The sequence below is a fragment of the Bradysia coprophila genome, unplaced genomic scaffold (assembly GCF_014529535.1).
Source record: "Bradysia coprophila strain Holo2 unplaced genomic scaffold, BU_Bcop_v1 contig_415, whole genome shotgun sequence".
Classification (NCBI taxonomy): Eukaryota; Metazoa; Arthropoda; class Insecta; order Diptera; family Sciaridae; genus Bradysia; species Bradysia coprophila.
Genome location: NW_023503670.1, coordinates 783,953 through 797,851, shown reverse-complemented (window position 1 = coordinate 797,851; position 13,899 = coordinate 783,953). Strand labels below are relative to the sequence as shown.

Here is a 13,899-nt window from a genome sequence, read left to right as displayed (position 1 = left end):
ACGTCTTCTGCAGATAAATTCCTTTAAGTTTCTACCCCGTCGTGAGTATATAAATCTACGAAAATTCACAGCAATTTCACAGTCGACACTCGACAGCTGAATCATACAAAGGATATATGCCAATGGTAAGTAATAAGTCAGTCATAATCATTTATATGAGGTCCATCCGTCGGTGTGGATGTCCATAATAAAGCTTAGGTAGTCCACATAATAGGGCGAGTCTTGCATTAGCTAATGCTCATCATTCCGAAAGTGGTGACATCTGTTCAGTTCCTAGTAAAATAATATAGTTCAACATAGAACCAGTCCTTATATCACTCCCAGCTTCATATGGCGTCATCCTTGCTTTCAGAGCTGAATAACATACAACCAACGAAGCACTCACTCTCTTCTATCCTCCGATCGCATTAGCTCTGCCCGCCGCATTTCAAAAACAAAGTGTGCCACCTGAATGTCAATGGAGAAACTCAGAATTACTTCGAATAGTGCGAAGGTTTGCACAATGACTAGGATCTAGTCATAATAGTAACGTTTCGTTGATTCCATCAGATGTAAAATGAGACAATTAAACCAATTTGTTGAAATTCACGTAAATTGAGTAAATTTCATTAATTTGGACGGCGCGACGGCGTAAGTTTTTAAATTATTTAAACGGCACGCTACGTGGAATAGAGTTATAGGTGTGCCATCTACGATTAAAATACCAAAATAGAATGACATTTCACTGTGAAAAACACAAACGATGACACATGATGACGTTTCGATAAATGATATGGTTGATACTGAAGGAAAATTTTTTGTCTCTGGGAATTATATTTTTTCAATCTTTATTCATTGAAAGTTTATGTTGTAGACGCAAAAAACCATAAATAACCGAATTTTTAAACATTGTGCTGTGTGTGAACAGTTTGGAATAGTGACAATTGCTTCAGTTATCCAAAAGAAATAATGAAGCGAAAAATTCTCCCAATTTTGAAGTTAATTTGTGTATTTTATCTATTTGGATCGACGAATGCATTTTATTTACCCGGTTTGGCACCAGTTAATTACTGCAAAAGTCAGGAAGCTTCTGAACCATGCAAAGTAAGTTAATTTTTCGGAATTTGTCCGTCGCATTGGTTTTGATGATTAATTTTTATTGAAAACATAACCTTCATCATAACACAACTCAATAGTCATTCGTTGTCTAATAAATTCTTTATGATCAAGTTAACACAAGACCATTAATTGTTGAATCGATTACCATTCGCTAAGACCTAGACAATCGATTTTTTTATTTGTATTCAAAGATGTGACTTCCGATGGAAACCATTGATAAACATACACGTAGCTAAAAAGTTATAAAAAAAAAATTTGATTGAATTTGGCCTAGGTATGTTACATACTTTTGATAACGAAATGGTACTGTTTGAAAAAAAAAAACAATATGGAACGTCCGGTTTTGTTACGATAAAATTCTGATAGAATTTACACATTGGAGTCAAAATTCTGACTTTTCTCAAGGCAATTATTCCGCTGTTATCGATAGCGTAGACAAAAATAAGCACTCAACTATAGCACTGTCAAGCGAGAGTGCTTTGACACAACAAATAGCGTTCGTTTGTATAATAGAATCTGTGTTAAAGACTATGAAGCAATAGATTGTCTATCAAATGTAAGCCGTAAGAAAACGATTAAGAGATTTCTATAATAACATGATACGACTGTCGGTACCAACTCATAGACGCGGGTATAGAAATAATGTTTTCTTCCCGGTACCCAAGTCAAAATTTCACGGTAACCAAAAACTTAAAATTAAATTCCCGGCCCATAAATTTACTGGTATACTTTGTGCAACGAAGGCTCGACTTCCCGGTTTCCAAATTTTGTACAAAAAAAAATTCCACGGTAACTGGGTTACCAGGATACCGCATTATTTTCATGCTCACATCTTACTTCTGAACGACTACGATGACCAAAACAATTGACGATTTCTAATTTTACTGTGTGTCGTAACGACACTGTTGTTTTTAAAATGTACAATCACAGCTCTGCTATGGTACAATACAATCTTGTTTACCTAATAACAGGCATTTTTATTGTACCAAACACTGTACTAAAAGTAGGGTTTCCATTTTTGAATTTTGAAAAAGAGGACATTTCGGCGTCAAAAAAGAGGACATTTCGGCGTCAAAAAAGAGGACATTTCGGCGTCAAAAAAGAAGACGAAAAGTGAATCTCTGACGCGGAATTACAACGACTGTACAAGTACTTTGTGTAAAATATTCAAAAATGCTCTGTGCAATATGCACTGAAATCGTCCTGATATTCTTTTGGATTCCTTCTCAGTGATAACATCCACTCCATACTACCTAAACACAGACTTCGTTTTACCTTATTCTTACGTCATCTTTGGTATCTCACACAACGCTACACTATTTTATACTTTTAATGCGAGCGGAGCGTGTGATTTTTTTTTTTTTGAGATTAAGATTTCGCTGTATTACCTTTCAGAGATTCTCTGACAGAGAAGATTAATAGTTAATGCCGCGCAGCGAAAATTTTTCGTTCTTTAGGTATGAGCTGCATCAAATTTACTTAAAAAAGAAGAAGACCTGAAAAAAAAGGACATAGATGGCGTTTTCATCAAAAAAAGTGATGTTCTTAGAATTTTTGTAAAAAAGAAGAACAAGACGAAAAAAGAGGACGAATGGGAACCCTAACTAAAAGAGATCTAAGTTTTTGATGGTGATTAGTGAAATCAAAACAGTCTGATCCAGTAAAAACTTTCAATCCTCCAAACTATCGAGTCATTTACCACCAAATCGTTACAGAGAAGGGCCAAGCTAAATTTTACATTAGATTGCTTCTATTCGTTCATATAGTATTTGACTTCCATTTTTTTCTCTCCTTTCTTCGTCAGTATTCATTGCAACAGCTACGGAAGAAGCGATAAGACGTATTTCTTATCACTGATCATGTATGGATGAAGTTGTGTTATCTTGATGTTTATTGCTTGCCGCCAAAGCTTTGTTACCGCCCATAAAAGCTTATTTCAGATGTTTGTTTGTCTCATTTCAGTCGGAAGTTAAACTGTATGTGAATCGACTCAACACCGAGGAATCGGTAATTCCGTATGAATATCATCATTTCGATTTCTGTCCCACTGATGAGGCGAATTCACCAGTCGAAAATTTGGGTCAAGTCGTATTTGGCGAACGAATACGACCGGGACCGTACAAAATCGATTTTCTTCAAGACGTTCAGTGTAAAAAGGTAAGATTGATTTGAACTAAAGGTTGGAGTGACCACGAAACTGACAAAATGTTTGTTCCACTTTAATAATCTAGGCATGTACCCGTACGTACAAAGGTGGCGATCCGGATAGTGACAAACGTTTGATGGTTTTGAAGAAGGGAATGAGCTTAAATTACCAGCACCACTGGATCGTCGACAATATGCCAGTGACGTGGTGTTATCCATTGGAAAATGATCGCCAATTCTGTAGCACTGGATTCCCTATGGGATGTTTAGTGAGACATCATCCGGATGGAGTAAGAATTTTCATTTCCGGTGCAATTTCGCTAGACATTTTTCACTAACACATTTCTTTGACGCATATTTCAGGAGGATAGCTGTCCGATCAATCCGAATTACAACAAACCCGGTGTCTATTACTTATTCAATCACGTCGACCTGATTGTCACATATCACAGCGGTGAAATGGAAGAATGGGGCGTTGGATTCAAGGAAAATGGTGGTCGCATCATTTCGGTAAAAGTGGTTCCATCGTCGATAAAGCATCCGAATCCCGAATCATTAGATTGTACCAGCCGGGAGCCTTTAGAGATTTCATCGAATGCCATTCCGAACGGTCAGAAATTGGACATTACGTACACGTATTCGGTCAAGTTCATCCAAAACAACACCATCAAATGGTCGTCACGATGGGACTACATTCTCGAATCAATGCCACACACTAATATCCAATGGTTCAGCATCCTAAATTCGTTGGTTATTGTGCTGTTTCTGTCTGGCATGGTTGCCATGATAATGCTTCGGACATTGCACAAAGACATTGCACGTTACAATCAAATGGAATGTGGTGAGGACGCGCAAGAAGAGTTCGGATGGAAATTGGTTCACGGTGACGTTTTTCGACCACCACGTAAAGGAATGTTGTTGTCGGTGTTCCTTGGATCCGGTGTTCAAGTACTGTTCATGTCGCTGGTAACGTTAGCATTTGCTTGCTTGGGATTCTTATCGCCAGCTAATCGAGGAGCTTTGATGACTTGTGCTATGGTTTTGTACGTGCTGCTAGGAACTCCAGCTGGATATGTATCAGCACGAATCTATAAAAGTTTTGGCGGCATCAAATGGAAGAGCAACGTTCTGTTAACATCGATGCTAAGTCCTGGGTGAGTACCGAGAGGTTTTTGGTTCTACTTAGAGTGGTTTGATAAGTACCGACTTTGTGTGGTTTTCAGTGTCGTTTTTGGACTCTTCTTTGTGATGAACTTGGTGTTATGGAGCAAGGGCAGCTCTGGCGCAGTTCCTTTCAGCACATTTTTGGCATTATTGGCATTGTGGTTCGGAGTGTCGGTTCCACTTACTTTCGTCGGAGCATACTTTGGATTCAGGAAAAGGGTAAGTTACCTAAAGCAACCTTCGAGAATCGCAAGCAAACGAATGCCTAACCCGAATCTATTTCGTCTTCTTCATCAGGCATTGGAGCACCCAGTTCGAACCAATCAAATACCTCGTCAAATTCCGGATCAATCGATTTACACTCAACCGATACCCGGCATCATCATGGGCGGTGTGTTGCCGTTCGGTTGCATTTTCATTCAACTTTTCTTCATTCTAAATTCAATTTGGTCCAGTCAAATGTACTACATGTTCGGATTTCTGTTCCTCGTATTCCTGATTCTGGTGATCACATGCTCGGAAACGACCATCCTCTTGTGCTATTTCCATTTGTGCGCCGAAGACTATCACTGGTGGTGGCGATCCTTTCTCACATCCGGATTTACGGCAGTCTATTTATTCATTTACTGTTGCCATTATTTTGCGACGAAACTATCGATCGAAGATGCCGCATCGACGTTCTTGTACTTTGGCTACACAGCGATCATGGTATTTCTGTTCTTCCTGCTCACCGGAACCATTGGATTTATGGCGTGTTTCTGGTTTATACGGAAAATCTACAGCGTTGTTAAGGTGGACTAGACATTTAAACGAATTTTGTGAGTGGAGAAGGACATAGATGACCGACATGGAAATAATATAAACGAAAAAGATGTGTTTGCTGAGCGGATAACATGGAATGAAATTTGTTTCTTCTTTTTGTTTACAAACAGTAATAATTAAATGGAACTACACCAACGGCTATGAGCGGTTGACTATTTTTAAGTTTTTTTTTTTAATTCGACCGACCAATCAACAAAGTAAAATAATTTTTTTTCAACTAATTTGAGCAAGGAATCGATTCTCGGTCCATCTTTTTCATTTTCTTTTATGTGATAAAATTATTGCGAAGTGTCTGGTCCGGCTACAGAAGTGAGAAAAGAAAAAGTTTTGTTTTGTTTGATCTCAATGGTCAGAGATGGGACGGGATAGGCATTATGTGAAAATTACTATTAAATAATCGGGAGCGTTGGAGCTGCCAATTTTTGTACTATCCGAATTCTGATTCTGAAACAATCTATGGCGAGAATAGCAAAAGGAAACCAATAAAATGAAACAAACAAAAAAATTTGTAAAAATTATTTTAAGTATTACGGTGAAGTGTGCTCTTCTCGCAGAAAGACTATAGACGTAACTGGAAATTTCTTTTAATTTTTAAGACAAAATTAACTATCCCAGAGTCATAGGAACACTTAAAAAAAAACACAAACACAAAGCGCATAACAAGTGAAAATGAAATTTTTTAATTTAATTCGCTGTCCAGTAAATAGATATCAATTTGTAATGACACAAGATATTACCATAATAAATGATTTTTTTTGGAATTTACCTTTCCAGGAGGAGTGTGTATATAATGTTATAAGCAGTAGGCATACCATCCGGATAGTTGTCGAATCTACTAAATTAGTCGATCTAAATATTTCACAACATGCGTATCCGTCTCTTATCAGGGAATGTTCAGAACCATGCGGTATTGTTTTGTTACCCATTTCCCCTGTTGCCTCACAGATAAAATTTTGTTGCTGACACGTTAGTAAATGGGAGTTTTCCTGAACTGAACTGATCTGAAAGTAATCAGATTAGGCTTTCGTATAACCTGTACTGATCGGATCAGAAGCCTGATCTGATTACTTTCAGATCAGTTCAGTTCAGGAAAAAATCAGATCAAAATAAGAAAATCTAATTCAGGTTCAGATCAGATCAGATATCTACATCTCAGGTTCAGATTGACCTGTTCCGACTCCATTATCTCGGAGTCCCATGCTCGCTACATATCCACTGATCCCTCGTAGTACTCTCCATGTACGACACCGTCTCATGTTGAGTAACTTCTTTCTGTAAACTCATCCGTCATAGGCGTATCAGAATTTAATGGATTCAGACACAATGAATGCAAGATCGGAATCAAAAGTTCGAGTACTTCCATCAGTATGTTCTGGTCAGCTAATCTTTTCATTTCCTTCATAGCCAGGCCAGTGTGTTCTGATTACTGGCTTCTTTATTCTTCTGTACCTGAAAACCCTAACAAATTTAAACCAAACAGATAAGGCTTGCTAATATTAGCGAAAAGTTTCACTAATTTTCACTAAAATTTTGCTAACTTTCACTAAAATTAGTGAAATTTTAGTGAAGATTAGTAATCTTTTCGCTAATACATATTAGGCCTTGACTTGACCTGCAGCATATTTTACAATGTGCTAATAAATGTAACGTGAAGGCTTTTGTTACATTTCGTATAAGAATGAATTCATTAAGAACGAACAAAATGCCTTTACGTTCATTTCGTATAAGGATCAATTCCCTAGTATCGAACAAAACGCCTTTACGTTACATTTTGCAAAGGATGAATTCTCTTCTTCTTCTTTTTCAGCCTGTTTCTATCCACTGCTGGATGTAGGCCTCTCCAACTTCTTTCCATTTCGTACGATCCATTGCCATTTGCTGCCAGTTTGTACCTGCAATATTCTTAATTCCGTTTGTCCATCTCTCTGGTGGTCTACCTATAGCTCGTCTTTTATATGGTCACCAGTTCATGATCTTTTTGGTCCAACGTCTGTCCTTCTTGCAATAAGTCCCGCCCAGCTCCATTTCAGAGATGCTATTCTTTCCATGACATCAACGACCCTGGTTTGTTGTCGAATCCATTGATTCGTCATTCTGTATCTGAATGTTATTCCAAGCATACTCCGTTCCATGGCTCTTTGTATCACTCTCAATTTATCTTCGGATGCTTTCGTTAAAGTTAACGTTTCCGCTCCATAAGTGAGCACTGGAAGGACACAAGTGTCGGAAACTTTGCGTTTCAGACTATTATTCATTTTGCTTTTGAAAATTAGTCTGAGTTTTTCGAATGCTGCCCATGCAAGACCAATCCTACGTCTTTTTTCTGCAGTTTGGTTGTCCAGACCTAACTTCAGTTTATGTCCTAGATATACGTAGCTGTCGACTCGTTCAATGACAGTGTCACCAATTTTGATTTATCTTTTACCTATCGCCCCCGATGTTGGTCATGACTTTTGTTTTCGATAAGTTCATCTTGAGGCCAACTTTGCTTGCCTCTTCACTCAACTGTTGTAGCATAAGCTGAGCCTGAATGAATTCTCTAGGATCGAACAAAACGCCTTCGGCTCAGGCTACGAATTTCACATTAGTCAGAAAATCAATTTTCTCCTACTTGCACAGTTTACTCTTAGTTGCGGTCTACTCCTAGTTGCATAGCCTACTATTATTTGATTCTCAATTTTCCTTCAGGCTTGTTTTTAAACATATCTTTTTGCAGAGTATACAAATTACTGACAGCACACTGCAGAAAAATTCTTATAAGTTACCGAACTGTTTTTTGAAAAATTTTTATAAAACAATTTTTTTTTTGTAAACCGAATTTTGTTATATATACTTACCAAACTTTATTTTGAAAACAAAAAAAAAGTTTGAAAAGAAATGTTAAAACAATTCCTAAAAAGAATATCGTATCCTCCCGTAGAATTGTAGAATTGTGCAGACGACATTTGCAAGAAACTCAAGGAATTTTTGTTTTCGTTCTATTGGCCTCTGCTCTTCATTTCTCTAATTGGGTTGAATAAAACGGCCACTGAAAATTGGTGTTTTGGTCTTGTCGTCCAAAATAAAAAAGACGAATGGGTGATCAGCAACGAATATCGGTGGAGGTGGAGGATCAAAATTATCATAAGGTGTTTCGACTTTGATAACTGAAAGATTGATTCATTTTAGCATTACTCAAGAATAATAGTATATTACTTCCGAGGTTCCAAGTTGTGTATTTGATAAGTGGGGTGTTGTCAAATAACAACTTGGAACCTCGTAAGTACAGTGCTTTACGTGATTAGGCAATGTAAATGAAAATGAAACATGCCGTAACACGTAAAAGAGTTATCTAGTTCCGGTATACCTGTGACCGCAGCAGCCTCTGCTCCTGAATATTCAGAAAATGAAAAAAATGAGAGTTAGATTGAGAATTTTCAATTATTTTCATGAGAAACAACAATACCTTCTCCGTCTATCTCAATATAGGCCATATGGATGGCATCAGAAACGTACAACCGCTCTTTACTAACCAGCAGTCCACTGAAATCGGCTTTAGAACCGTCGAACATTTCAGACATTCCCATCTAAATACAGTCGCATTTGGTTATTCCATTTAGAATTTCTACAATATAATGGACCTACCATTCTCAAAATATTGTTGAGGATCATTTCCGATTTGATTTTGAACTTCGGGATGGTGACAGTTACGACCTGTTTCCACATTTGATCAGTGATTTTTTCCAAGGCGTAATTTTGCAATTGGTTTTCCAATGATGAAAGGCCCGTGTAAGAATCGGGCAATACAATTAGAAATGAAAAATCCGAATTCGCGTATTTCATTTCAAGAGCAGATGCGTCCAGGTCCGATAAAGTTCCGTAGTTGAACATGCAATGCTCAGAATGCATGAAGTCGGCTGGAGCTGAGTTCATGAATATAAATCCTCTTTTCGTGTAAAAACTTCCTGTTATTGTTTTCGTCAACTTTTGTTCCCATTTTGCTTTAAAGTAGATGGCATTGACTAAAAAGAGACGTGTTTCATTTTCAAATGAATTTGGTTTGACAATCTCCTTAATTTTGTCATTTGTCTTCTCTTGAACAAAACGATTGATTTTCTCTGCAGTTTTGGTCCTATCCAGAAAATCAACAGGAACAACACCAGCTGAAAACTTTCTCACAGCTACATCTTGGAAAGTTTCGTTCAATTTATAGTCATGTCTAACATACAGTTGATTGGCGACGGAGAGAGTTGAGCTGTTGGCACGTTTTTGCAATGATTCAAGGTAATCCGAATACTGATCAGCTATAGAAGACTTATTTCCGCTCAAATGCAGCCCATTCTTCATTTGATCGAATGTAGTTCCATTGCTCGCTTGTAAGAGAAAAGCAAGAGCACTTGCTACTGAGTATGGTGACAAAATTAAGTTACCAGATTCAGATTGGATCACTTGCTGAAATATTCAAATTTTTGATAATTGTTATACGACTTCGAACTCATCTTTTTCCAACTCTGGGAAAATAAATCTAACGGTTACCTGGTAAAAGTTAGAACCAAAATTTGATATGCTAGTAGCGAATTCCTCGACGTGAATGGATGCTGCTATTGAGCAGACTAAAAATATAACCGTTGGGAGTAACACTGAAAAACAAATCGCCAAAATTATAATGAAAACAGTTGATAGATCTTACAACCATTCACGAAATATTTACTTTTTGACTGTACTGACTCTTTTTTACACCAAGCTGTATCTTCTCGATTTCAAAGGAGGTTATTCCACAGTAACCGAAAAACCAGTGTTCTGTTCAGCTGGTCTCTCACGAATGAAGTGATTCTAGGCATTCTTGTTGAACTTCAAGCTTGAATTTGTTTCCCTTTTTGTTATTTTGTCGTTTCTCACTTCGTTTCTTTTTGTTATATGTTCATAGTTCGTAATGGAAATAAACAAATTGAAACACAAAGACATTCTATTTGATCATCTATTTAATTTTTCGGACACGTTTGAACGGAGATTATGTGTGAATCTGTGATGAACGAGAATACAAACCATAGGAGGTAGTTGGAGATTTTAGTTTCTTCGACATTACATATCAAGTGGTTTTATAATTCATACAAACAGCATAAACCAATCAGTGCTTACGGTGTCGCTCAGAAACGTGTGAATGTTGGATGTGTAAGAAGATAGAACTGAAATTGATCAGTAAATGAAGGAATTATAGTGATGAATGACCATTATTTCATTCCATTGCTGCAATCTATACGAAATTCTCCCGATTTTTTTTTCGTATAGTATCCTATGGAAAGATAGTAAAATTCCTTCCTGGTTGTGCTCAGTATATCATGTCCGGAGCGATAGCGGAGGACTTGACGCAGTCTAACCCACAAAGAAAGAAGAACGAAGAAAATTTTTTGAGACGCGACAACTATGTATAGCCGAAAATGTTCAGGAACAGACCTACAAGAAAATTTATCTGCCACATGCTACGCAGATTTTTTTGGTAAAATTTTTGTTGTTTTCACTCAATTTTTTTTTTTGGTAAAAGTTATTTGGCAGATGACGAGGAAAACTAATTTGAACTAATTGTAAAATTTAATTTTTGTGTAACGAAGCTGAAAGCGTCAACTCTAGCGATATGATTCATTTTAGAAATTGTATTTCAAAGACTACGTCACACTTTTCTCGTAGAGAATTTTGTTGGGATACGCATTACATGTATTTCTCAATGATTTTGTAAATAATACATTAAACAATTGAGATAACGAAAATTGATGTTGCTTAGAAGTATACAAACAAGCACTATCGATCGAATTCATTTAATGAGGTATTTGCTAAAAATATTCGTCAGTTCATCCAACAGTGAGTCTCTTAACGGTATGACACACGGATATCAGGAACTAGACATTCATTGAACGATTGTTGAAACATTAACATTTCATACATCTCAGTATGAACATAATTGATGAAACCAGAAAAACGTACGTTTGTTCTGGTGATATCGTTGCCTGCCTTGGGGTGGTAATTTGGTCCAAGCCATGATCTTTCATGGAAAACCACTCATTAATACACTGTTTCTAAAATTTCATACTTCTTCTGAGGCCTGAGAGAAAAAATCCAGCAACCTCGAAATAACAGGATGTTGATGCAACTGTTGGTTGTGTATTGGGTGATGTGTACGACGATATTTTGTAAATCAAATTCAGTTTGTTAAATAAAATCAATTTTTAAGAGTGATATCGCCAAATCTTCAGGTGATTGGGAAACAAGCGGTCTGCGATTTTAATGCGTGATAGCTCGTTGGATTCGTCTTTCAATTCTAGGAAACACGTGTCTTTCACTTTTTCTTAAAAAAATTTGTTTTCTGTGAAAAGCGCTCAAAAGTGAAGACATGCAAGAGGGTACCGAAAACAGTTTTCCGACAATAACTCAAGAAAAAATTATTTTAAATGGTTGTAATGTTGTACGATTGTCGGCCTTGAAAAGACCTACAGGTAGAGTATACGCACCGCTTGGTGCTAGTTGATCCACTAGAGTTATGACTAGAAATATAGTGAATGTTCGGAGAGTCCTCCTTCTCTGCAGCTTCGATGTACCACGGAACTGAGTATGGGGTGTTGTAGCTTGCCTCACCCACTATCGTTGCACAAATAAATGAACCCAGTACTTTTGGGCTGCAAGCCTACAGAAGCCTTGAAAAAAAAAGTTGGTGCCAAAATGTAGATTTTTTCCTTCTTTCTGAGGGCCCAACTGCCAGAAGAGCATCTGGAACGGTACTACAACTACGGCAATCATTTTTTATTGTCTACTATTCTGTCACCTTATCAATAGAAAAACGCTTCGCTATGTCGCGAATATATCAGATCCACTATTAGTAATATCAAGAGAAAAATCATTAAAGTTTTCTCCGAGGATTTTAGTCAAATAAAGTGTTAGCGTATAGCAAATGACCTCAGGACTACGGAACAGTAATTAGTTTTTCAATTGGACCAATATTTGCTACGTGACAGGAGTTTGGAAAACCGTTTGCTCCCACTTGATCGTATCTTTTGTCCAAACTCCTGTCTCGTAGCAAATATTGGTCGAATTGAAAAACCAATTACTGTTCCGGACTCCTGAGGTCATTTGCTATACGCTAACACTTTATTTGACTAAAATCCTCCGAGAAAAATTTAATAATTTTTCACAAGAATTACTAACACTGGATATGTTGTAACGACCTATATTCGAGTCAAAGTGAAGCGTATACGGTAAGGGAATAGTAGACGATACAAAATTACTCACGTAGATCCGTTCCAGACGCTGTTCTGGCAGTTGGGCCCTCAGAAAGAAGGAAAAAATCTACATTTTGGCACCAACTTTTTTTTCAAGACTTCTCTAGGCTTGCAGCCCAAAAGTACTGGGTTCATTTATATGTGCAACGATAGTGGGTGAGGCCAGCTACAACACCCCATACTCAGTTCCGTGGTACATCGAAGCTGCAGAGAAGGCGGACTCTCCGAACATTCACTATATTTCTAGTCATAACTCTAGTGGATCAACTAGCACCAAGCGGTGCATATACTCTACCTGTAGGTCTTTTCAAGGCCGACAATCGTACAACATTACAATAATTTAAAATAATTTTTTCTTGAGTTATTGCCGAAAAACTGTTTTCGGTACCCTCTGACATGTCTTCACTTTTGAGCGCATTTCAAAGAAAACAATTTTTTTAAGAAAAAGTGAAAGACACGTGTTTCCTAGAATTGAAAGACGAATCCAACGAGCTATCACTCGTTAAAATCGGAGACCGCTTGTTTCCAAAGTTAAAAAAATCACCTGAAGATTTGGCGATATCACTCTTTGTTATATCAGAAACATATTCAACAATCAGCAGCATTTACAGCACGATTGAGGGTCTCCGCTCATTGGCCTCTACGCAAAAAAGGCTCTATCAATAGAACAAATTTTCAAATAAAAATGAAAACGTCAAAAATAATGTGACGCTCACAACGTCAAAAGAATAATAAGAACAAGAATAATAAAAAAGGAAGAATACAAGCAAAGTTGACGTCTCCGATTTAGTGATGTGTGTGATATTGAATTTTGGGTTCCTCTGGGTAGTCTACCTCTATGACGCAAACCAGATCTTTCCAGAAATGTCATAAGGTCTGCGGAGCGACCTTCAGCAGCGTCGTAACATCCATAGTATAAAGCAGATTTTCTCTTAAGAATATCATACCCATTTGTGGCAGTTTCCTCATCACCAAGCTTAAGATAACACTCAATTATATTGAAAATAGTACTTAGCGTAAAGTCACACATTACTGCTAAACGTTCACTAGTATTGTAGACATTTTCCATCTTAGACGCACATTTCAAAAATAACCCATTTCCATAATACATTATTGCCACCTTACTGACCTTATCCAGAAAGAATATATTCAATTCTGGTGTATCAGATCGAGATTCATTCAGTAAATTCAGTAAATCAATTTATCTAAGAAAATGCTGAAAGGAGGAAACTTTTGGTGGTCTGATTGTTAACTAAATAGCAGATGTCCACAAACAACAGAAGCAACTTCCTTTCTCTGATCGAAAGGGAAACAGAAACACTAGATAGATATTTCTCACTGAAGTTCAACTTTCCCCTTACTTCCTTCGGACAATTGAACTTCAGTTAAAGCTCGTAAGTCTAGAAGCTATTATAATGTGTGT

At 37.2% G+C, this 13,899-nt stretch overlaps 2 protein-coding genes across 2 annotated transcripts; one reads left to right on the top strand and one right to left on the bottom strand.

The window, feature by feature from the left end:
• The first annotated feature begins 756 nt into the window (after positions 1-756).
• LOC119082382 (transmembrane 9 superfamily member 2) lies at positions 757-5,698 on the top strand. The gene is made up of 6 exons (XM_037191907.1): positions 757-1,083; positions 3,061-3,255; positions 3,330-3,533; positions 3,607-4,397; positions 4,467-4,626; positions 4,705-5,698. The coding sequence occupies exons 1-6, from the start codon at positions 949-951 to the stop codon at positions 5,206-5,208; spliced, it is 1,989 nt and encodes a 662-aa protein (XP_037047802.1). The 5' UTR covers positions 757-948; the 3' UTR covers positions 5,209-5,698.
• Positions 5,699-8,072: 2,374 nt separating this feature from the next.
• Positions 8,073-13,445, bottom strand: LOC119082292 (leukocyte elastase inhibitor A-like). Its single transcript, XM_037191766.1, has 6 exons — positions 13,424-13,445; positions 9,745-9,821; positions 8,854-9,660; positions 8,675-8,795; positions 8,576-8,599; positions 8,073-8,375 (listed from the first exon to the last, which is right to left on the bottom strand). The coding sequence occupies exons 1-6, from the start codon at positions 13,443-13,445 to the stop codon at positions 8,233-8,235; spliced, it is 1,194 nt and encodes a 397-aa protein (XP_037047661.1). The 3' UTR covers positions 8,073-8,232.
• Positions 13,446-13,899: the final 454 nt, after the last annotated feature.

Coding starts and splice junctions, on each gene's coding strand:
- LOC119082292 (XM_037191766.1), bottom strand. CDS start 13,445: ATGAGGAAACTGCCACAAATGG. Junction 9,661..9,744: donor TTGGTTCTAACTTTTACCAG/GTAACCGTTAGA, acceptor TGAATATTTCAG/CAAGTGATCCAATCTGAATC. Junction 8,796..8,853: donor TCAACAATATTTTGAGAATG/GTAGGTCCATTA, acceptor GACTGTATTTAG/ATGGGAATGTCTGAAATGTT.
- LOC119082382 (XM_037191907.1), top strand. CDS start 949: ATGAAGCGAAAAATTCTCCCAATTTTGAAGTTAATTTGTGTATTTTAT. Junction 3,256..3,329: donor AAGACGTTCAGTGTAAAAAG/GTAAGATTGATT, acceptor TTAATAATCTAG/GCATGTACCCGTACGTACAA. Junction 4,398..4,466: donor ACATCGATGCTAAGTCCTGG/GTGAGTACCGAG, acceptor TGTGGTTTTCAG/TGTCGTTTTTGGACTCTTCT.